The 25,369-nt window shown below is 43.5% G+C and overlaps 1 protein-coding gene across 2 annotated transcripts in view; it reads right to left on the bottom strand.

Annotated features, from left to right (window-relative positions):
• Window positions 1-25,369, bottom strand: part of LOC307266598 (tetratricopeptide repeat protein 28-like) — a 177,174-nt gene that overhangs the window by 45,741 nt on the left and 106,064 nt on the right. For both annotated transcript variants that reach the window (XM_080048654.1, XM_080048655.1), the window contains 2 exons: window positions 18,204-18,476; window positions 15,137-15,267 (listed from right to left, as the gene is read on the bottom strand). In XM_080048654.1, coding sequence (XP_079904780.1) covers window positions 15,137-15,267; window positions 18,204-18,476 — 404 coding nt within the window. The remainder of the gene's footprint in view (window positions 1-15,136; window positions 15,268-18,203; window positions 18,477-25,369) is intronic.

The following is a 25,369-nucleotide window of genomic DNA, read 5'->3' as shown; positions in this document are numbered from 1 at the left end:
TTCCTGCTGGGTCCGAGCACACCCTGCCAAATGCAGCATAGCTTACAGGCTCCAACTTGCATCTGTGAGCATTCAGCTGGAAGCGAGGCGGTCATTCCAAAGACGCAGGACTCCAGGGTTACTCAAGGACGTTTTGAAAGCCAAGGGATGGGGAGGCTCTGTCCCTGTCAGGCCCACACAGCTGGACAAATCATGGCCTGACATATAGGACTCCAGTACATAGTCCAAGCCTTTTCAGTGCTACCCCAAACAATTGTATTTGTTAGGGGAAGGGGAGTGAGGAGGAGAGGAGAGATAAGAGAGAACACAGGTTAAGGTCTGAGGACCCAGATCAATATGAGTTGACCAGAGCTGTAGTCTGGAGCAACCTGACACAAAGAATGAAATGAGGACTGACAACCGAAATGTCCAGACTCTCAGCACCTCACCGTTCTATTTGAAATAGGAAAACAGAGCCTTTTGTGTGCCGCTCTCTCTTCTAATCCATTTGAGAGTTAACTCATGCCTAATGGGGTTTTGGGCCAAATCATATTTCTGTGAAATAGAAGGATGCATGGCTTGCTGCTTTCAATTACATTTGTTTTAAAGTGTGTTTTTCTTTGTGATATGTTATGCTGGGCTTGACAAAACGACTGCAAATGTCGATCAATGTAGAGAGTGGTAAAGAGAAATCATTTGAAAAGCAAACAAGATCTGATTAGTTGGCTGAATCTACAATATGTTTCATGTTCCTTTGTTTTCTCAGTCCTTTCTTTGAATATTGAGGGAAAAGTCGACATGTTTCGTCTGACTCACTGACCTACCACCATGCCTTCCAGGTTCCTGGTTAACGTAATACACTGGTGTTGATTGCCAAAGGCCAGAAAGCTACAGTCTCTCTGTGATTTCGCGTTAATTATGAGTTAGAGCGAGTTGTTGTCCTGTGAGTAAACTGGATAGACAAACAGATTGACTGTTTAGAGACACCCATGACAGCGTTTGTACTCTCCATGAAGGAAACATTTCCATCAAAATATATAAAGTAACACTGATGATAAAAAAAAAAAATAGTTCATATTAAGAATCGATTAAATGACATGTTGTGTGAGAGGTGTTGCCTGTAGGGACAAACTCACAGAGAGTGATCACCCAAATCTGCAGCTTTTCAAAGCTTTCTAGATCACTGATTTTCTGGCACACAACCTTTGCTACTCATCAATAACGTTCCCAGCAGCAGCAGCAGCAGGCAGACGATGCCAGCAATTAGCTCCGATAGAGCCACTGTACGCTACAAATAAAGTTGGTGAGTAGCTGGCAAAGCAACTCAGAACATTTTGCAGCTCCAGAGCCACATATTTTTCTCAGGGGTTGGAGGTGACCATGACTGAGCTAAAAGGAGAGTGAATGTTGGACTTACATTTGTCAGGTAGGAAGAAACACAACTTAGAATGATTGCTAAGGCCCTGTGCCAGCTGGATGTGTGCAGACATTCTGTATGCTGTTCTGTTTAGGTTCACTAAGAAAAATAGTTTGTGTTTATGTCAGGTGGTGTGTTTTCTTATTGTTTAGCTAGCCCTGTTTAAGTGGCCCAAAACTATTTTCACTTTTAAGCTACGTATTTAGCTGGATTACATTTATTCCTTACTAACAAGAAGCATCATAACCTTTGTTAAAGAACTATATAGTATTTGAATGTATGTTCCACATATAAAGAAAATACAAAGATATTCCTGTCAGATCAATGCACACCTTATGTATTGCGTAACCCACTAAGTCCAGTTTAATGGTTTCTTCTATTCAATCAACTGAACAAAAGAACATCAACACACATATAATAAATACATACCCCTCATCTCTCACTTGCTAGGTAAATAGTCAGCTCAATCATGCCTTATGCCTAACTCTTATTAGTATTGGAGGAATAAATCTGCAATGACATGCAGCTGAGAGAGTGAAAGAAGCTCGTTCTACCTCCAGCCAGCACACAGACCGTTTAAATCCCTTCCTCCCTCTGTGCTTTTATTCCTCAAATGTAATTACAATCCTGGTGCGGGTGGCTACTGTGGCCTGGGCACAGACTCAACAGCAGCACTTGGTGGTATGAAAAGGCCGGGCTGTCCCTCCACCTTCAGACCTCACTGCTCCATGGACTGAGCTGCACTCCAGTAACCCCCATGCCTTCAGCACCGCTGGGTCTTCAGCTTTAGCCCCAGGCGCACAGAACTGCTCCGACTGATAAAGGCCAAAAAGAGGCCCTCACTACTGGGCTGTATTATTACATCCATAAACACATGTATGCACATATACACACACAAAAACCTGTGCACACACACTACCTCCCACTGTGACAGAGATTTAAGACCATAAAGATGGTAAGCTCCCCTAGTGCAGCATGATGGAAACCAAATCCGAGGAACATTCCCTTCCATGTCCCATGCAAGACATATCTGCCTCCTGGGGCGATGCTGTCCTTATTTTGAATGTGTGTGTGTGTGTGTGTGTGTGTGTGTGTGTGTGTGTGTGTGTGTGTGTGTGTGTGTGTGTGTGTGTGTGTGTGTGTGTGTTTGTTTACAAAGACAGAGGGATCAAAACCAGAATTTCCCTTAATTGGTTTCCTTAAGTCCAACATTTCCCAGAACAGTACAACAGAGCTCCGCTGATGCCATTCATGAGTAGGTAATACGGACTACAGAGACTAGGCAGGCAGGCAGACAGAGAGAGAGAGATAAAAGACAATGGCAGATGAGAAATCAAGGGCAGGCCGAGTTGTAGCGTGGGCTGGGAATGCGGATGAGACAAGAAGGGACCATCAGGATATAATGGTTGCTTTTAAGGCTCGTTTTCCGGGGAGATGCCGGTCCACCTGCCAGTGATGCCTCCAGCTGTGATCACACGCAACAGGGCTCTGATTGACAGGGAGGGTAAATAGTTGCTAGCAGGGGCCCTGATTGTATCTCTCACTCTGGCAGAATGGAAGCCACAGTGGAAGGGTGATTGGCTTTTGTTGCAGCCCTTCAGCCACAAATTAAGTTGGCATCTCAGCCAAAGCCATCCCAACATGCATGTTTGCGAGCTGCATTCTGCTCCTATACAACCAGCCCTTTGCCCACAAAAAAAACATAAACACATACAGTATCTATTTCTGCTTCTTTAGTAAATGCCTGACTGAAAAAGACCAACACATCCAAATGGATAAAGATATGTGGAGGGGGGGAAAAAGGGTGATCCGGGAATATGGAGGCAGAGCTGGAAAGAGCAGAGAGGAGAATATGTTTACCAAACACTCTGCAGGGACTGTAGTGGAATTTGAAGGCCTGATTTTTCTGGAATGCCTGGTTGTGTTCAGGTCACGCAATGTAAGAAGTGGGGGGGTTTTGTCAGTGTAGGAGGGATAGTTGGCTCTGCTAAACTCCCCACTGAGGACAAGCCAAACGCTAAAAGAAGGTGCTCTCGAGGTGGGGGGAAACTTTGTATGCCAAAGCAAGGGCTGGACAGTGTCAGCTGACTAGAAGCCCGACACATAAGCACCAATCGAAAAAATCTACTTCCAACAGTCAAGAGCAAAGAATGATAGGAAAAACACCACTGTGGCTTCGAAACAAAGTGGATTTCTGTCTGTGTTGCATTGGCCTCTTCACACTGGAGTGACGGAGCAATCACAGGCCACTTTTGCGCTGCCATTAAGTGACAGGATGCAGGCTTCACACAGCCATAACATATGCAGAGCTCGTGCCTAACAAAGGCAAGGCCGGCTAGTTTAGAGGACTTGAGGAAAAGGGAGCGAGGAAAGGGGAGGAAATGAGAAAGAAAGGGTGAGAAGGAGGAGGGGGTGGGGGGGAGGGAGCTAAAGCTGAGCCAACACCAACAACTATTACATGACTCATCCAACATCTGCAGTCGCAAACGGCTCGGGCCACTGAGGTGGACTGTAACCAGAGCCTAGCAAGAGTCCACTGGCCAGTGCAGCCAATGGACACACACCGCTAAGTACACTGGAGACCAAATAAGACTAAACTTTACATAACACTTCCTGTTCATTGCATTGGCCTTATACCTTTCTGACAACGAAGTCCCTCCTTTGAATTTTGTTTTCTGTTCATCTTCATCTTATTGTACATGTGGTATACTTCACAAAGGAAAGCTGGTTTAATGACACATTGACCCACCATTGTGTCTCCAAAACCCATCAACTCTGGGAACGTGAGATTCCAGCACAGCCCTGGGTAATAATAAGCATAGAGGGATGATTTTTTTTTTTCAGAACTGCAGGCGAACATGTGCAAACACAGCAACAGCACGCACAAAGACAACGCTGCAAAGGTCCCTTTTGTCTGCTCAACACTGATGAAAAGCTACCCGCTGAGAACTTCAATCACGCTGGAAAATGAGTTGGAGATGTGCTGTTACCCCGACAGTGTCATTAAGCCTGTCAGTCAGTCGCCTGGAGTTTGCGGGAGGAGGGAAAAAAGCCCGCCTTAGGCCTTCTTCAGTGTTCCGTGTATAGCCCTGAACTAGACCCAGAGGTACTAGCAGGCTCCTCCTGTGCTGGATCCATGTCTCACACCAGCATAATGAAGCTGTATGATTATACATTCTGCTTTGTATGTCCATAAACCCCCAAATGTCAAACATCCAGACAAAGGCATCATGCATATTCTAATTCAGGCTAGATGATAACACACGCTATCGTGCGAGAAATGGTAGCTAAAATCCCATCATATATGTTCCCAAGGATAAAAACCCGTGTGGTGCACACACAGCCGCACACACACACAGACACACACACAGACACACACACAGACACACACACACACACACACACACACACACACACACACACACACACACACACACACACACACACACACACACACACACACACACACACACACACACACACACACACAAATACATACAGCAAGATAAGCCCCCCACATGCTGTCAGAGGATGTTGTGTGATTGGCCTCTGTGGAGTTACTGCTTCTCTCATCATTAACTCTTCAGAGGATCACACTGCTCTAATCACGCTAAGCCTCTCTGAATAGCGATGAAGTCAAAAACGTGCCCATGCACATATTCAGATGCCCAACTCATTAAACAGACACCTACACACACAGACACCCACACATACACACACACACACACACGCACACGCACACACACACACACACACACACCACAATCACAAAATGAAATACACACAATACACACTAACCCTAACCCTACTGTACAAGACAGCCTGATAACACTGTAAGAACTAACTATGGCCAGTTTGGCAAGGGCACTGAATTAGGAAAATATCACTTTTTTTAAATATTATATTTTGCTACCTATTTTTAGATTTTTATTTATTCACTAAAATCATTACTCACAGTGTCATCCTACTGTCCAAGACAGGAAAATAAAGACTGTAGCCACCAGTCATGGAAAAAAGCAGCACCATCTCCTCTGCATAGTGGTCAAGTAAAAAGAAAATAATTATAGTATACTCTTTTTCCACTTGCATTAAAGCTGAAAAGACAAGGTCATTTGTCAGGTATCAGGACTCAAGGAAAGTAAACATGATTTTGGGTTGGTTAGCTCATTATTACAAGCTCATGATTAACAATTCAGTCATTTCACAGCATTTCTATTTATCATGAAATAAAAACCCAGGTCCTTCACCCTGGTCACTTAACAGCACTTATCATATGTGTGTATATGTGTGTTTGCATTTGACACCTTATAAAAAACCCTCCCCTCCAACCTGCCACTGCCACACCTTGCCCCAAGCCAAAAGCCAATGGCTGCAATTAAGTCTGCTGACAGCACCGGCGTCAGCTACTAACTTCTTAAAATTGATTCCGGCTACAGTAAAATAGCAGAGCAGTCCATCCCCTCTGGGCCCGCCACTAAATATTTTACAACCTTGATTCCACTTGGTCCCGTTCTCTTTTTAAGACGGCACTTTGAAGAGTTTTTTTTTTCTTTCTTTTTTTCAGAGGTTGATGGGTAGCCAGCTGAGGCCTGTCCCGACCGTTATTTAGAGACCATACTGTGTGCGTTGCAAGGTCAAGTATAAGCAGAAACCCGTAGGCCGCCGTCCCTTCCTAAGATGGAGTGCTTTCATTTCACTCACTTGGGGCCTCGTATTTTCTCTCTATTTTATTGCTTTCTCTCTGAGCGCTTTCCACAAAGACACATTCCACCTCCTCATGCAGACGCAGGGCTCCTGTCCAAGAGAGAGCAGGGGATGGTCTGGATACTCTGCCACAGGGACAAGAATGCTGACACTGCTGTAACTCGGGGGGACAAACACTAAAGATGAGAGTGGAGAGAGAGAGAGAGACCGAGAGAGACAGTGAAAGAGAAAAGAGAGCAAGTATCTGTGTATAACAGTTGTTAGGAGGCTTGAGCCCAGCCAAACTGAGGAGCTATAATCTTCGTCTTTGGCGGCATGTCAGGGAGTCTTGCAGAAGACCATTTCCTCACTCTGCAAAAATGCTGTCTCCTACAAGCCGGTGTGTGCTGCAGCTATATATAATGCAAACATCAAACGCTTGTCTCTGCGCTGACCTCTCTCTCCCTGGGAGACCCCTTGTTCCCCTCGTAATACACAAACCATTCCCCCCAAAAACACACACGCAGACTGGTTAGAAACTCCAACACACACACCATCTGAATTTCACCTTATCTCTAAGGACAAGCTCAGCTCTATTTAACAGATGGGCCAGTGGTGAGGACTGCTCCCTATCCTTGACTTCACTCTTTCAAAGATCTGAGAGAGTGCAACAGGTGGAGGAGGGACATTTCTTCACAATGCAGGGACAGGAGAAAGGGGAGGGAGCACAACATATGATCCTACATGAGAATGAATGTACAGGAGCTTCTTTCTTTGACCTTATGTTGAGTGCTTTTAAAGGTAAGTATCTATTGTATTCATAACAGTAGTCAGGATACAAAGACAACTCACTGCACATATACATCCTAAGATTATTTTAGGAATGATACACAGTGCGCCTATCCAATAATGTATTGCCAACTTGAAATAAAGCATATCCATACATTTCTTTAAGGTATAGCTAACAGCAACTAGGACAGCAGTACGACGACAGTGAAGACTGAAGAAGTCTTCAACAACACTTTTCTTTATACAGTGTTTTGTTTGAGGTCCCTGGACCAGTTTCTTCTTCCATGTGCGTCAGTTGGTTTATCAGGGTTTTCTATGGGTAGAGCCTTGGCTGAACATAAGAGGTATCTGGCTATAGGCATAAATCAACAATCATTTCCACAGTCACACACTGACTAATCAGGCCAAGTAATTGCTCCAATGACTTAAAACAGGGTTGGGATGGGCCATTGCCCATAGGAGATTGTTGGTCTCTACATCATTGGCTGCTCCTAACCTCTGGCCTCAGTTCCTAATCACCAATTAGCATGCAGCCTATTCTGCATATTGATGCGAGGCAAAAGGTTTCAGTTTACAGTGCCTATTAAACAGGCTGAAACCAAACCAAATACAACATCAACACAACTCCCAAGTCAGTTGTCCGCTCCAGAAGGAAATCTTCTCAACGCAAACACACACAAATCTTTTGATGTGAGCCAGTGTGTCGGTGGAGGGCAGTTGTGGAGGGAGTTGCCTTGGATTTGTAGGTCTCCCCTGTCACAACAATATCTTTTCACCACAGAGCGACTGACATGATTCACGAGCCAGAGGACTTGATGTGGTGTTGGTGTGCCGGCCAGATGAAATCCCCTCAGTCCACTAATGTAGGTTTCTGTGCTGGGTTGTGCTTTACAAGTCAGTGTGGCTAAGGAGCCATTTCACACTGCTGAGCTAGAAATAGGTCTTACTGTAGCTAAATCAACCCCGTCCACCCCTCCCCAGCCCTTGTCACTGGAGACAGCGTTACATAGTACACACATAATTCTACACACACACACGTTCAATAAACACATACAAGACGCATTCCTTCAGTGCCTCTCGCTTTCCTTTTCTCTCTCTCCCTTTTCCTTCCTTCCCCTCATAACAACCTTCAGAGGCTCAGCCCCTCGACTCCCACTCCTTTTCCCCCCAAGTACCTCTCTTTCCCTCGCTCCTTCTCCTTCATTAAAATGGACTTCCTAAAGCCTCCATTCGTCATGCTGACAGCTCCACTATCGATCGGGCTGGAGAAGGGGATGCAGTTCCAGAGCTTTAAATGGCTCTTTGGCCAGCCTGGATGAGGGCTGGACTGGACTGAGGCCGGAGGGGAGAGAGAGAGGAGGGAGTGGGGGAGCCGGGAGGTCAAACACTGTGTCTGGACTGTAATGTGTTTTTGGTCACCGGTGAATAACACCTTGATAGCCCCCGGTGGCAGGGATCAAAATGTACATGAGAATGACTCACCCACTCTGTAATAAGGATTGCTCTGATGAGATCAGATACTGAATTAATCACGCAGGCTGAAAGCCAACATAATTAGCCAGTCTCTTTGGGCCACTTGCAGACTCTCCTGAAAGTGAGAACTATAATAGGACCACTCAAAACACTGGGAAGAAAAGAAAAAGAGGTGGGAGTGTTTCAGTTGGCTACCCTGACATGCAATTTGTTTCAATCAAAGCTACGTGAACTAACGTTTCGCCGGCTGACGCCTTTAATCGGGCTCCATCCCTTATCGCCAGCCATTATCGGAGGAGATGACTTGGCATATTCCGTCTTCATCCCGCTCGCTGTATGACATAAAAAATCCCTCTGGCAAGATTAATGATCGGACGTTTGATTTTCCTAATGATTAAAATCACTATGGCAATACCACATGCCCTGTGGTTGAGTGGAAACCCCAAGGAGCCCGTTGAATTCCCTCCTCCCTCTGATGAGTGCTATCTGTGTGTCGGTGGTTGTCATCTATAATCATACAGTGCAACACAACAGCGGATCAGAAAGTGAAGGAGTCTCCTGTGGCCGTGTCACTGTTTATTTGGGATGTAATCTGTCCCTCTGTATTGCCCTTGATTGAAACAGCAAGGGAGAAAAAGACAGACAGGGTGTAATATTCAAGACAAATAACTCGACTTCCCAACTGTGAGCCGTTCAATCTAAAAAGACGCCGCAGTGTTTAGATTAAAGTAGTGTTGGAGTAGCATTAGCAGCGGGGCTTGTGACGCCTGTGTATTGACGCTTTAATCAGTGAATGTAGAAGTCCATATATAGCACTCAGCTTTGTAGTGCCAATTTAAAAAATCCAAGCCCCTGATGGCAAGGAATCATTTAACAGTGAGTGCATGCTGTCTACTCTTTCTCTCCCACATACTATATAGTGACATGGTCTGAGATGCTGTCGAATGGAGAAAAGATGAGACCGACAGGGGTAGAAAGGTGAAAGACTGGATGAAGAGAGGGCAAGAGGAGGTGTGAAGAACAGTTGACACGGAAGAAAAAAGAAGAAAGCAAGGGGAGGGGAAGTGAAAGGGCGAAGGAAAGGAGAAATGGAGCATGGGCCACTGAGGAGGTATAGCGAGGAAGGAGGCAGCAGAGAGGCAGAGAGCAGTAGTCGATATAACGGTAGTCATTCATCTCCCTGACAGCTTTCAAAATGCTCTACAGGGGGGGACACAAAGCTGCGTCACCTCCAATGCAGCAAATGCACAGCACGCACGCACGCACGCACACACACACACACACACACACGTTTGCATACATGTGTACAGTGAGTATACACACACATAGGGATAAAATACATGTTTATTAAGCCTTCGTTGTGCACATAGCACACAGAGCTCCATGTTCTGGGTCAATGGTATGTCGCAGGGCATGGTAAGTGCATACACCATTACACCGCAACCCATACAAGCACAAATCATAGCCACAGGCGTCGGCTGGACATTCACACATATGCTTTCTCATGCACACACACACACACACACACACACACACACACACACACACACACACACACACACACACACACACACACACACACACACACACACACACACACACACACACACACACACACACACACACACACACACACACACACACACACACACACACACACACACACACACACACACACACACACACACACACCAGTATACAAATCACCAGTATACCTGCTGATTTGTAAAAATGGTGTTTATGTGCTGCACCAATCCAATCTAGAGCAATACATCTCATGGGCAGTTCAAACTAACCTTTCAGGTGGAAAACCATCTGAAATTGCAAAACACAAAAGACATTTAAAAATTCTTCTGAGAAATGTGTTTGATATTTATTTGCAAAAACACACACGGCAGTGTTCCAAGACAAACGTGCACACAAACGGGACATGACACATTCACATGACATTGGAACAAAGAAGCAAAGTTGTGTGTGCACCCATTAACACACACACACACACACACACACACACACACACACACACACACACACACACACACACACACACACACACACACACACACACACACAAATCCTTGTTCCCCAGTTGTGGTCATGGCCCATTGGCTGAAGCCTGCCGTCCATCTCTCATGATTCATGGCTAAGCGAGCTGCTGTAGAGCAGTTCTAAACCACTGGGCCGAGGAGAGCCTGTGTGTCATTAAGGCACAGTGGGCTGGACTAGCTGTTAGAGGCACTGCACCATGCCTAGTCTGTGCCTCAGTCCAGCACAACAGGAGGGGAGGAAGCAGGTATACGACTGGATGTGGTAGTACTGCTCCTAGCGCTTTTACTGGAAAAGTAATATCAACAGCTGAGTGCACTCACAGACAATACTTTGCCCTATGAAGTGTGCACAGTGAGCGAGACAAGTGTTGTCTTTTATTTGGTCAGACACCCATCTCTTCTCTTCCTGCCGCCGACCGTGCAGCATTGCAGCTATTTGCCCCCCTCTAATCACCGTCAATTCCTCCTTCTTAATCAGCAAAGCAATGGAGGCTAAAGAAAAGAGACAGGGGTGCCAAGTTCTCTCCTCTGCCATCCTCCATTACCGTGGTGGGCCCCCCCGAGAAAGGCGGTGGAGGCACACGTCCATACCCTAATGACTCCTTAATGATCCCCTTCTCTACTAAGAGTGCTGACAAACAATGACAAACCCCTAACCCTGACAAGAGGAACACCCACACTTAGTCCTCCTCCTCACCCCCTTATTTATAGGCTCAACTATCAGCCCTCCGCCTCATTATAACTGCTAGGGGGGCCCAGCACGATCCATACAGCCTCCAAACTAGCAGCAAAATAAACAACAATGATGAAATGGATTGTGTCACTTTCCGATAGGGGTAAAGTTTGAGTAAATTCCTCTGGGCAGACGGAGCGAGAGAGTTTGAAGAGGGATTGCAGTGGGAGACAGAGTAGTGCCGTATGGAAAGAAAAAAAATACATTGTTTGTATTCTTTTTACTTTTCCCTGATCGTGATTTCCATTTGGACTTGGGGTTGGGGGAGTCAGCAGCGGTGACTCTTTTCAACATCACACAAGACATAATTACAGAGTGCACCACTGCCAGCCCGCCTCAGTTTCTCCTAAATACTTTCACCCCAAATTAGGGGTTACCTCCTTCTAGTTCAACCTACTATTTAAGATGAAGACGTCACAGACAAACAGAGGGGACGGGGAAGGGAGTTTGGAGAGGAAAGACCTAGTTTAGCAGCTTTGTTTCACAATGACAGAGACGGCCTTTGTTAAAGATGGTTACTGGCAGCCCTTAGATAACGCCAGGTGTGGAAACTGGGACAAAAACAAAAGTTGGAAAAAGACAGGCACACAGCTAGAAAGTCTAGGGAGTGTGTTTATGTTTCTATCTGCAGTAGACAGTATATATGACAGCTGAGAATCTGCTAAGGATATTTCCAAATGGCAGCGAGCTAAAGAAAAACACTAACTTCATGCTAGCCTATGACCTCACCAGTTTGGACCGCAGCTCCAAGTGTAAGTCGCGGATGACAGAGCACTCACTCTTTGAGCCTTTCCCTAGATCTGCCTTTTTTCTGTTTTGTTTTCTTCTCTTTTTTCAGGTCTCATCCTTTATAGATGAGTATCCTGGTAAGATTCAGGACGATTTATTAGTTTCACAGCGTCTGCTGGTCGGCCAAGGGCAGGCCGCCAAGAACAGGCTTGCCTTTTTTCACTGGGTTGTGCCGTAAAGAGCCACAACAGAGATTTTCTTCCCTGGTTATGAGAAGATGAAAAGCGATCAAGTGCATGGCTCCTTTACTGATATAACAGGACCCAGGTACTGTACTGCCTCTTGATTTATAGAAAACACTCATGTTGAGTGTCTGTTTTTTGTCTCATCACACACACAGGCCACGGTTCACCCTGTAGTGGAGAATAGAAGCTGAATTGTTTAAGTTGCATGTCATGAGTATTAGCTGTGGTATCTGGATAAGTTTAAGCTGACATACACAGAAGGTAAATGTTGCCCAGTGTCAAAGAGCATAGGTTATTGCTACCTTTAGGGAATTAAGTGATAATTAATTAAATGCACAGTTTAATACAACTCTGTGAACTGAGGTTTTGACTATCATTTTTATCCGTTGTGATAACATTGTACTCATCATTGTACTCATCATTGTAATTGCTGATGTTGGGAACATGGCAAACTGCTAAAACTCAGTGCAACATGGCAAGAAACAGAAGCATTCAAATGATCAGACAGATTATCAACAAGCCAACAGGTTTATTTAGTTTTTCTAAACCAATATACAGTATATGGAGGCAAAACCTGAAAGTGAGTACACTAGAAAATGCTAGTACCCGCCCCCCCAAAAAATAAATAAAAATAAAAATAAAATAATAATAATTTTTCTGCGACACACAGCTATGGTATAAATTGAACCAGGAAGTCTGTAAATTGTGATGGATGTATGCAACGGACAGTTAAGGGTATTTTCCTGGTCGAATAAGACCTAATTCCCACAAAGGGATATCACTGCATTCCCATATGTCAGCAATTAACTTACTTATATACTTATACTTATATAATTATAACCAAAGGAATGATGGCCAAAACGACCAACATAAGAGTTGCAAGAGAACTCAAGCCAAGCCAACAAATACTGTACATTGCCTGGCTGACTAACGTTGGTCAAACACAAACACATACACACACACGCTAACTGTAACAAGTTCACAGAGTGCATTTAAATGTGTCTCTTATCATCGTTCAAGCCTTTTTAGCCACACAATCAAAAACTGAAGCTCAACAGAATCATAAACCCACATCCCACATGATATCAAAGCCACATGCTCCACCAGGTCCTTTTATCACATCAAACATTTCACTCTATATGATTTCATTAAATTCTCCAGGAAATTCCCTGTGACTGAGAGTCTGCGACACACTCTTAATTAAAGCTGTTTGAATTCACATATGGCACATATTCCTCTCTCTCTCTATCACTGAGGATTGGAATCGATGCCACATATTCACTCCAAGGCTCTTGTCTTTTTTATCCGCACGCCTACACTGTTAGGCCGCTTGCTGGAAACCCAGTCAGAAACAACATCCTGCCCCCGGCCTCTAGGAAGTGACCTCAGCTTCAGAAAAAGGCCAGATAAAACGTCCACATCAGAAACAAAAACAACAGGGCCGGCCGTAATGAGCTATCCACCAGGCTCCACTGTGTTCTGAGGGAGACCAGGTGGTGTGACACACATATGACTCTGATTAAGGGGCCTTCAGAGGAACAAGAGGGGGCAGGATGGTGGGCCATGTAGGGCCAATCGGGACGTTCTTTATTATGATGCAACTTATCAGTGGTGAGTTCAATGACCTCCAGGTTACTGTAGCATTCATGAGTGTTCCAAGTGATTTGTTAGTAAGCATTGGGGGTGTATAGTTTGGGTATTGGATTCCCCTAAAGAAGCAACATGTGAGCAGCACAGGCCTCAGTGGCTGAACATGTGGTGCACTGGGAGTTACAGCAGCTTGACACTGATAGTGTGACATTGTAATGCTTGGTCTTTATAAATAACACCAGGAGCAGACTCATACTAGTCTGTTCACTGGATATAATGGTCGGTATACTGTATATACACTCTTAAAACATATAATCGGACATTTAGCCGGCCAATTACGGGCTACATGTGCAGAGCAGTCAAACCCTCAGAGTGCACCCCGAGGACCTGGCATGTGTTCACTATGTCTCTCACCCATCTCTCTCTCTCTCTCTCTAACCTCATTACATGACAGAGGTTATTTTGGCACTGGTTGTCTGTAGACTCATAATCATACTTTTGCCCAAGCATACATCCTCAAACGGTGTGAGGCAGAGATGTCAATAGGAACCCCTGGCCTCATTCTTCAACTGTAAGTTTCATCCTGGTGCATTGTGCTGCGTTTGACTGGACTGTTTAAATGTCTCCTGATATCAGGGAACACAAACAAGCGGGTCCTGCCGGGGCCTGCTGGGGAAGGATAAGGAATGAAGGGGAAACGGAGACCATTCTTCTCCCTCGCGTGACGGGAATTGTGTTTGGAACAAGCACCTGTCACCCCCAAACAATGACTGTGGAGGGTCCGGGAGAGAGAGAGAGAGAGAGAGAGAGAGAAGTTTGAGAGACAGAGTGAGGAGAGAAAGAGGGCACCAAACAGTGGATCAGTCCTCTAAACATATTTCCCTCCACCTCTCTCATATATTCTTCTTTCTCTGCTGCTCTTCTTCCCTCTCTCACTGCCCCATATTCATACAACCTAATCTCTGCAAATTGCATTCTAAAATGAATGTTACAAAGCCCCAGGCTTACCGGGGATCCCTGACCAGGTAAACATCTGCATCAGTATCGGCATAGGACGTTTGCATTGATCATAAGGTGAACCAGCTGCTGAGACTATCCTACTCTTGGCCTTCCCTTCGACTGCCTTACTCTCTCTCTCTCTCTCTCATCCCCCATCACCTTCATCCGTTCTCTGCACCAACTTGACACTCGTGTTTTTAAATAGACAAAGAGCAGGCGCATCTCTTCTGTGTCCTTCAGACTCCTCCCTCATATACCCTCTAAAACAGCCAGAACAGGGGGAATGCTGGGCACAGCACAACCCCAATCTTCAACATGTAGAAAAGTAGAAAAAAATAAGAAGTTTTTAACCTCCATTTATTGTCCTCGGCAATGACAGCTATGCCACTCCTTCCATTTTCTCACAGCTGTAACTACTTTCAAAGCCTCAGAGAGAGTGTGTGCTTCTTACCTCTCTGTCCTTCAGCTTCATGGCCAGCACCAGCTGGTTGCGATGGTTGGTGAGCGCTTCGCGGTAGTTTCCCTTGGAGAAGAATGCCGAGCCCAGATTCCCATGAGCGCGGCATTCACCCGTTTGGTCACCTGAACAGAAAAAAAAAATAAATAAATGAGAAGAGAAGAGAAAAGAAAAGAAATTAAAAGTAAAGCACAGTAAAGCCGATGTTATTACAAAGCAACTGGTGTTTATTCCGCATCATACCACCGTCACTGTTGAACAGTGATGTGATGAACCACATCTATGCCACTGACATGCCTGCTGCACCCTTAAAAGGGAAAGTGGTTGCTATAAGTTCTCCACAGTAGAGCGGCTTCCCTGACAGCTGGTCGTGTTGATCTCAATGCTCCAGAGGTTGAGAGGGGAAAGCCTTATTATTCCTGCCTGACAGAGAGGCCCTCACAGACAGGGCCAAAGCAAAGCGGCCAGTCTCTATGCAACACCTGAGAACCACAGCTCCTTATCTCCAGCTGCTCTGCCCAGTCATGTGTCAAACTGTGTAGGGGTGAAAAGAGTGGAGCCAGTCTGTGCTACTCTCCGTTTGAATTTTTTCACCCCCCTATTTTACCATCTTAAGTTTTTTCTTCATCTTACTGTCTTTTCCTCAGACCTTCTCACCTCTTCTTTATATATATATAACTCCCAGACCGATTATCCACACTCACAGGAAGTAACATCTATTTTTGAGCAAAGAAGTAGGTCAATGTTTCCCGCAGAGTAATTTTTAATTTTATTTAATTGGAACAAGATGCTAAAATAGGGAAATACACAAATAGACAAAAAGTCTGTCCTAGGTAAACAAATGCTTATTGTTTTCTTTAACCCCTCCACTTCAAGGCTAGAATAACATGTAAAACATGTAGGGGAGAACGGGGTAATTTGTCACACGGGTTGGTTGTCACAATCGTTATATCTCGGAACCAGAAGGCGCTGTCTGTGAAATTTTGGTATGTAAATATCCAGAATTGGGATCAGAGGTCACCTACATAGTCTTCCTTGGAGTTAGACTGCTGAATTTGAGGTCAGACGACTGTTTGTGTTTTTCATGTCAAATTGAAAATATTTAGCTCCTCAGTATTTTTCTTCTAGGCTTTTACACAATGGGTTTATAACAAAACACTTGTTACCCATACAAAGTGTGAAGGGTAAACTATAGTTTAGATTGTGGTTAGCAAGCTAATTAGTTGTCAGATGGTTGTTGGCCTTGATGCTAGCAAGAAATTCAAGTTGGGGTTGGTCGTCACATTTTTTGGGGGGTTGGTTGTCACATGTTATCACAAGGCTGCAGCCAGAAAAGGAACCCAATAACGAAATAAATTGTCAAGCTGTATCCTCACTGACACCCCAGAGAAGGAAAGAATAGAGCAGGAAAAGGCAGCTAGCATGCAAAAGAAAAAAGGGCAACAAAATCAAAACAACCCAGTGCATCCCAAACTAGACCCGCTGCCAAGGCTACAGTAAGTTATGTAGGCCTATTTGTCAACTTGACAATGCAATTAAACTTTCAAATTTAGTTCTACTTTCTTGCCTTCTTTTTAAGATTATTCCCATTAAGATAACATTGTGACAAATAACCCCATAGTGTTTGACAACCGACCCCTTGATGGGGTTGGTTGTCACAATGTGTAAGGGTGTCTTTGATGATTAATTTGTTCTTTATTACAATAAGATAGAAAAAGTGAGGGGTACACATTTCAAGCCAACACCTTAAGCTTCAATTTAATGTAGGAATGACTATTGAAAGATGTTTAGGTGATAAGCAATTCTCACTAGAGTAAAAAGTGTGCCTACTTACCCCGTTCTCCCCTACTGATATTACACTTTCATGATCAAGACTAAGAGTGTACGGCCATGCTAGCTGCTCTGTTTGGCTACACCAATGCAAAGTGCAGTGGTGTTTTGAGCTACATGCTAACATCAGCATGGTAATAACACCTATCTGAATGCTATGATGCTTTCCCATTTTTCTTACTGTATGACAAGTTGGTCTCAAGCAGGTAAAACAACCTTGAGACCACTTGAATCATTATATAAAAATGCTCTTAAAATTCATGATAAAAAAACTCGTCAATATCACCACTGCAAAATCTTGGATAAACACAATCTGCTTAATTTTGAAAATCGCATTGTGTATGCTAATGTGCGCTTAATTTTCAAAATCATACACAATGCTGCACCCCCTCCCTTAAGGAACTTTGTGACACTGGGCTCAGAAATGTCAGCACGAGCAACCAGGTCAACAATTAGGGGAGAATGCAGAATCCCACAACGCAGAACTACATTTGGAAAGTCGTCCTTCTCCGCTGTAGGCATTAAACAATGGAACAGTCTCCCAACAGATCTTATAACCAATGGTGATTTCCGGGCTTTCTCCCGTCTGACAAAGGTTTGGTTGCTCACGCAGCAGACCTGCACACACCTATAGAATGTTGTAGTGCTAGTAGGATAGGGGTATTTTTTATTTTTTTTATTAATTAAGTAATGTAGTGCTTTTCATAAACTTTTTTTATTTTTATTTTGTATCCTATGTATTTATATCATTGTATCTTGTTATCCTTTTAATGTTTAATCCCATGTCTAGATATTATTGTGTCTTGTTTAGTACTTTTTATTACCTGCCCAGGGACTACAGGTGGAAAATAGCAGTTTGCTAAAACCTGGTACAATGCATCTCTCCTCTTGTTCCAAACAAGGTTAATGTTTCTTTTGTACATTGTCCCTGTTCAAATAAAGTCATAATAATAATAATAATATCTTCACAGTGATGATGTAAACATAATGATCATTAGAAGGTATAATGTGTACAATGTTTAAAATCAGATTGGTGTGTGTGTTAGCATGCTAACATTTGCTAATTAGCAAGCCACACAGACTTCAGCTGAAGCTGATGGGAATGTTATCAGTTTGCAGGTATTTGGTCAGAGGATCATCAAAGACAGTAGGATTTTTCCTCTGGAGAACATGAATGGGCATTAGTTGAAAGCCCACTCTGCTTCCTCCTTGCCCAGTTGAGGCCTCTTACCTAAGGTCTTGGCCACCTCCAGGTCCTGCTGCATGTAGCCAGTGCTCTTCTCGGTGTTGCCCAGGGACCAGTGGGCGCTGCTGAGGGCCGAGAAGACGGAGCCGCGGAGCTTGAGGCTGCATGTGCCGATCTTCAAAGCGGCTTCCAGCACCACAACAGAGGCAGTGTGGTGGCTCGCTGTCAGCAGCTCCTGGCCAATCACAGACACCACCACAAAGGGACTCTTGTCCAGCTTCATCTTTTGCAGCTGCTGATAGGTGGGCTCCAGAGACTCTGTGCAGGAAGGACATGAGTAAAGAAGGAGATTAGAAACAGACCCAGAAATATGACAAAACATAACCTTGTGCAGACATGGGGACCGTCGACAATACCTGATGTTGTTGCAGTAACTGTGTTATGTATTTATCAACCTTGACAAATGTTCACTGCTGTCTAAATTCACATTCTACTTTTTCTTTCCGGCAGCGGTTGTGTTTTGTCTGCCTGAATAAGCATAGCCTGTAGCTCAGCTGAGTGACGGCTTTCACTGGCAATTTGACAATAAGTCAACATGTGAGCCTTTTTCTGTTCTCTTTGGCTTCAATTTTCCACAGCGCTGCATCAAAATGACACACAAGTTTAGACCATTGTGTGCAACTGTCCTTACAAACCACACAGTGAAATGCTTTTTCTCGCCTCAGTTGATAGGCTTGTTAAAGAGAATACGGGAGGCTGAGCATGTTTTGGGCAAGAGTTTAAAGATTGATGGGGAAACTAATGCAGCTAATGCACAAGAACAGCAACAGCAGATGAATGCAGAGCAAAGGAGACACACAAGGTGACCTTTGAAGAGGCTGAAAATGCACACAATGACATAAATCAATGGTGGGCCGCGCGGGATTTGGGATCCACAGCCCCTCAGGATTACAAAGCCCTACGGCAGACACCAACATCGAACAACATGAAGTGGGGCAAAGGAGGCACGCCCAAGTGTGTGTGTGTGTGTGTGTTTCTTAGTGTCCGTCTATCGATGTATTAGTGCGTGTCAGTGTATAATATTTGCATGCATGTATAAGAGTGTATTGGGGGAAAGGGGGTGCTTATTTCTTATTGCCCTGCATTAGCAGAGTTTCTACTGAGGTACACCTAAGTAGTGTTAAGTCAAGACAAACTGGCCATGTGTGGCTGCTAAGTATATTTCACAAACTCGCTCATTTGTTTAGACTTACATTAAGTACACAGTCGCAATCTGGACAATCTCAATAATTCTTGGAAACACAACCAGAGACACTTATTCATGTGTGTACACACACACACACACACACACACACACACACACACACACACACACACACACACACACACACACAGACAGACAGACACACACGCACACACACACACAATGTGAGATGCTTCCCCACACAAGCACTCAAAAGCATAACTGATGATCCTCTTTCAAGAGCATTGCTTCTGTTCCAGCATTTGGCAGGATGTGGTGCTTATAGAGACAGTGTGTGCATATCATATCCATTCATAGCATGTAAATTACCTTCAGAGTGACACCAAGAGCGAGGTCATAAATCAAACACTGAGAAAATCCTTTTTTAAAAAGGTGTCATGGCAGCTCGGATCACAGAGAGGTAGATATGACACCCTCTGAATGCGTTGTTTCACACTCATACACAGGCATCTGCACACACACAGTCAAAAGCTTAGTATTTACTGAGCCATGTATCAAGATATGAAGCAAGAATTACAACCTCTGGGGCACTCCGGTGGCGTAGCGGATAGAGCGCGTACCATATTGGCTCCGGCCTTCGTTGCAGTGGTCGCGGGTTCGAATCCGACCCGTGGACCTTTACTGCAGGTCATCCCCCCTCTCTCTCTGTCTCCCCATTTCAACTTTGTACTATCTAATAAAGCTTGAAAATGCCAAAAAATAATCTTAAAAAAAAAAAATTACAACCTTTACCTAGATGACTTCTACACAGCTAACAAGTAATTTCGCCCCAATATTTCTCCTCTTTTTAAGGGTGCTTTTTGACAGTATTCTTGTGGGTAGAAAATGCTGTATGTAATGTACCAAATAGTTATTTTCAAAACACCTAAACACTAATTATACTTTAAATATATTTTCTTTAATGTTATTCCTTGCATATACTACGATACAAACCATAATATAAGTTGATCTTTTTCTTTACTTTTTCAAAGGATAATGCTGTTGATAAAATGTATTTTTGTAATTGTTAACTAATTCCATGCAAAGACCAAACCAAACAACGCATTATTTTGTCTTCCCGACCTACCCACTTTATAGCATTTAGGGCTGGCCCGAATACCATTTTTCAGGCTTCGAATATTCGTTGGTTTTTCCGAGCGAATATTCGAATATTCGTTCCAGAAAAACACACTATCAAAAACAACATTAAAAAAAAATATATATATAGGGGAAGGTGGGGTGATTTGTGCAACTTTTTACTCAAAGTGATTTTAAAGTGAGGCCTTGACAGTTATGTCTCCAACTCAAATATGTACATATATTTCAGGATGTTGTGCATCCCTGGCAATAAAAACTTTGGATCTGGAATAAACTGTTTAAGAAATATAGCTTTCGGAAAAAAAGTTGTCTTGTCGCACAAATCACCCCACAAAGTCACCATCATCATCTTTCTGGCCATCTGAACTCTCATAAGTGGTGTCGTTGGAATTGAGATGTCACTCTCTTCTGAGCTACTGTAGACAATCACTTTCTTTTGGTGACCAGCGTATACAGCCATGCCACTGGCACAACTCTCAGAAATGTGCTTTGCACTAGTTGCTCCGTGCTTGTGGAACCAACTGCCACCTGACAAATGTGATTCCCCCTACATTTCTGCCTTTAAATCAAGGCTCAAAACCCATATGTACACCCTGGTGTTTCCTCCCCATTAACCTCTGCACTACTTACTTACCTCTGCACTACTATCTGTGTTTATGTGGATGTATGGGCTTTACGTCTTTTATTTTGGTTATTGTTATTTTACCTTCATTGTTTACCTACTGAATGCACTATGTACAGCACTTTGGACAGTGCAAACTGTCATAAATGTGCTTTTATAAATACATTTTACTTACTTACTTACTTATAACTCACCCAGGCCCTTGCGCACAAATCACCCCATCCCCAGAATTTTGGATAATAGGCATGATGCAGCAATTTAGGGTTGACATTGTGCTAACTATATAGACTCAAAGTGTAGCATACCAAAGCACTAAAACATGTGTCAAATGTTTTCAAACGTGTCTATAATTGTTCAGACACAATAATCAAAAAACCTTGATCATGGAAATTTTACTTTGAAAGGCAAAACACAGTTTTTTTAGCTTAAATGTGCTTATATCTTATTCCTTGTGTCTCCCTTCTTTACAGGATGAGTCAAATGGATGGCTCTTCTTAAATATGTGGTCACATTTCCAATTTCTTCCACGGTTTTCTAGAAACAAGGGGTTTTGCAACTTCCAAAATGCACAAATCACCCCACCTTCCCCTATATTAAAAAAAAAAAAATTTTAATTTTTTTTTTTTAAACGTTAATAATCCCTATATACTCCCTGGAACCGATTTTGACAGTATCTGCATATTTTGTTGAAGATTTACGCGCTCGGAGGTGAAGTAATGGATGAGCTATGACACTTAGTGATGTAATATCCTCCTAAATGAGCAATACTACTACTACTACTACTACTACAATATTACTAACTTTTATATCCAAATATAAAATTATTTGATGACATTATATTGCAGTACTAGCTTCTTGCAAAAAAAAATTGAAAAAAAAAAATTATTAAAAAAAAAAAAAAAAACGAAGCTCCGAATACTAATTTAAGCTCCGAATACTAATTTTCCGAGCGAGTATTCGAATATTCGAATAATTCGGGCCAGCCCTAATAGCATTCTGCACAAAGTCTATTGGTTCCTACGTCAGAACATAATTCAAAAAGTGTCGTGCTGACTTCGCTTTCATCAGCTTCAGCTAGCAGCTGCTTTCAGCTGTTACACACAATTCCTTCAGGAAATGCACATTCTAGTTTACTTACTCATTTACTAATATAGTCAGGCACTGTAGCTAATAGCAAATGTTACTATTTTTTTTGCCACATATTAGAAGTGAGTATTTAGGACGTTGTATATGCAATCTTCTCAAAATGAACTACAGTACCATGGACATATAAAGAAATGGACACCGTATTGAAAAATGGCGCCCATTCATTCCTATGAAAGCTGCTCAGGTGCAGAGAAGCAACAAGGAAGCTGCCATATTGCTTTCATGTAAGCCCTGGCACGCCCAAGTGTATGACGTGCCGCTCCCTCCTCCTCCCTCGAAAACAAACTGAAAGCCGTTAAAAGCCGTTGGGCTAATAAAACGCTTTATGTGGCGTTTTGAAATGAAAAAACTTCAGTTTTAATAGTATATGGTCTCAAGATAAGTTTGAGCCTATGATTGATATCCAGAAAAATTTTGCGGCGACACAATCTTGTTCGCCGCTTGTATTGGTGTGGACGGGGAAATCTGCCTTAGGGCTACCATGAAAATAAGCTCCCATTCACAGCATGCAGTACCAATGGGTTGGCCACTAGTCCATGCTGGCTGCTCGGAGAAGGCAGCATCCTGGGGGCCTGTACAGTACCCATTAAGCTTGTAATGAAAGAACATGTCAGCCACTGCAACAGCATGGCCCATTGATGCGATTTTAACAGTCTATTTCAGGCTTCGGCTACACTTTGTTTTGGTGTATTTTTATTGAACTAGTGCAGTGCCCATTAGGGATGTGCCGATGCAACCATTTGGATTTGATTCTATTTGCATGTGTTAGGGTAGCGTCCAGACCTTTTGTGCACTCCTAGCACTAGTACCATAACAGCATGGATATAGACGTGCACCAAAGTTCAACTGGCTTGACCACAACCAGGTATTTGCAGTTTTCTCCAGAACTTTGCGATCCAAACAACTTCACATCTGCACTTCACTCCCTTGGGTTCCCAGAAACACACCCTGCCAAGTGCACAGTGGATGTGATGAAAGATTGTCGAGAAACTTAAAAGGACAGAACGACGAACATACACACAGAGACGCAATGTTTTGCTCTTAGCTTTGTTGAAAAATATCAAACACAATTGCTATCATCCTTTAAGTAATACCCTGATAACTTTCTTGTCCTCTCTAGGGAAGGCAAATGTCAGTTGAGTTAAACAGCAGCCCCTCTACTCAAAGCATTTTGCTCTGAATGAACATATAGGGCTCAACATCTTCCAATGAAAGGGCTGCAACCTCTTTAATGGCAAATGGTCCATTCTGGATCAATAACTGCCACACTGTGAAAGCATCTCCTCGTATGTTTTATCAGAAGGGATCTTCAAATGAAAACCCCCATTTGTGTTATAGCATATGTGGAAGACAATCCAATAATTAAGGGCTAATGAACCCTTTGCGCTCCCTCTGGCCCCAAGCAGCTGAATGAGAGACAGAACTGGAGCATGGATGAATAGTATGTTTCTTTCTTATCCGATAGATACAAGTGCGAGAGGCTGATTTCCCACAGCCTGTTACAACGATACAGATGGACAATGCTGATAGCGGAGGGAAAAATTGCTGCCAGGATGATTGGAAGTGGCAGACATGGGGGGGACAGATACAGTGAAAAAGGAGGGAGGTGAGATTGCACCAGTTTCCACTTGTGTGAGAGAGACCTTTGTTGTGGGAAATACTGTATGAGTCACATGAGAACACAACAGCTGCTCGACTCTGGAATAACAAGAAGAAACCTTGATCCGGGCAAGGAGGAGTGGGAGTATGTCAGGGAGAGAGAGCTGAATTGTATTCGACACACACAAAGAATTGGGATGCTTTACATATAATATTAAATTTACTGCTGAAAACAAAAGAAGGCTTTGATAAATCCTGTGCACGTTGTGTCCTTGAAGACACATGCCTCGATATTGTTCTCTGAGGCTCATTATTTGTCTTCCTCCATCCTGATTTATTTATATTTCCTATTTTGGTATGGATGTGATTAGACGGATTTCTTTGCTTTGCTTCTTTGCAGAAAAGACGCATAAAGGTGCTTTGGGACGGACCGTAAACATCTTAGTGCATACAGATGTCTGCGGTGAGATAAATGACTGAGATCACTGAACACAGCTAGATACAATCAGCGACAACATGGCAGCATCATTGAGTCTGTGCACAGATGGGACTAATGTAGTGTTCTCAGAACTGCTATAAGTGTAATTACAAAAGGGATTACAATTTTTTTAAGTGTAATCACAATGTTGTTACAACACAAAGCAAGCAGGTGGAAAACCCGCTACAATAACTTGGCTATGACAAGACATATTTGTGGCTCAAGGTGAATTTCTGAAAACTTTGGCTTCGCTCAACTGTAATTAAATTGGAGGACATGGTAATCTAAAACCTCGGATGAGTGTGCTATATGAGGCCGGCTTAAACAGGCTGGCAAGAATGTGGCACTCTTTCTCATTGATGAAAAGAGAAAGCAACGCTCGTCTACGTTTTACTTATCAGGGGACATTGGCTGAGTAACACTGATTATCCTCCCTGTTTGCTGGCGTAGCAATGATTATCGTCCCCCAGTGCCAGCAGCCCCTCTGAGAGGATCATTGCTCCTAATCCATTGACCCAGCTACCTCTCCTCAACACACCTTGGATTAGATCCTCTGCTGGTTGCCTGGTACTGTGGGAAATAGGGTAAACAATTAAGAGCTTAGATTGCTTTGGCTAAATGTTTGTCCCACCCTACTGATTCTGGTCCATGATGCTCGGGGTCTAGGCTCGCACCCAGAGCCCTTTTTTTCTTGTTCTGGCTCCAGTGACGGGCTTTTATACTCAATGTTGCTCAGATGGGCTCTACCTTCTTTAGTCTCTTTGCAATATCATTATTTTTTTATTCTGCAATTGCACGCACACATATCCAGCGCTGCACTCGATTAAAGAAATTCCGCGCTGAACAAAGGCTGAACTTTTTGTACAGTTCAGTAAAGTTTGGTGTGTGAAACAAGGCCAAGTTAATTTCGCAGGCAGAGGTTTTTTCGGCAGCGTTTTGGAGAAGAGATGATGACAAAGCATAACTGCAGGATGACTCAGTCTATTTTGGCAGTCGGTGCCATCTAGGATCTGAAGAATATTAAA

The sequence above is a fragment of the Ammodytes marinus genome (genome assembly GCF_949987685.1).
Source record: "Ammodytes marinus genome assembly, chromosome: 2".
Taxonomy (NCBI): Eukaryota; Metazoa; Chordata; class Actinopteri; order Uranoscopiformes; family Ammodytidae; genus Ammodytes; species Ammodytes marinus.
This window is presented reverse-complemented; position numbering and strand designations above follow the sequence as displayed.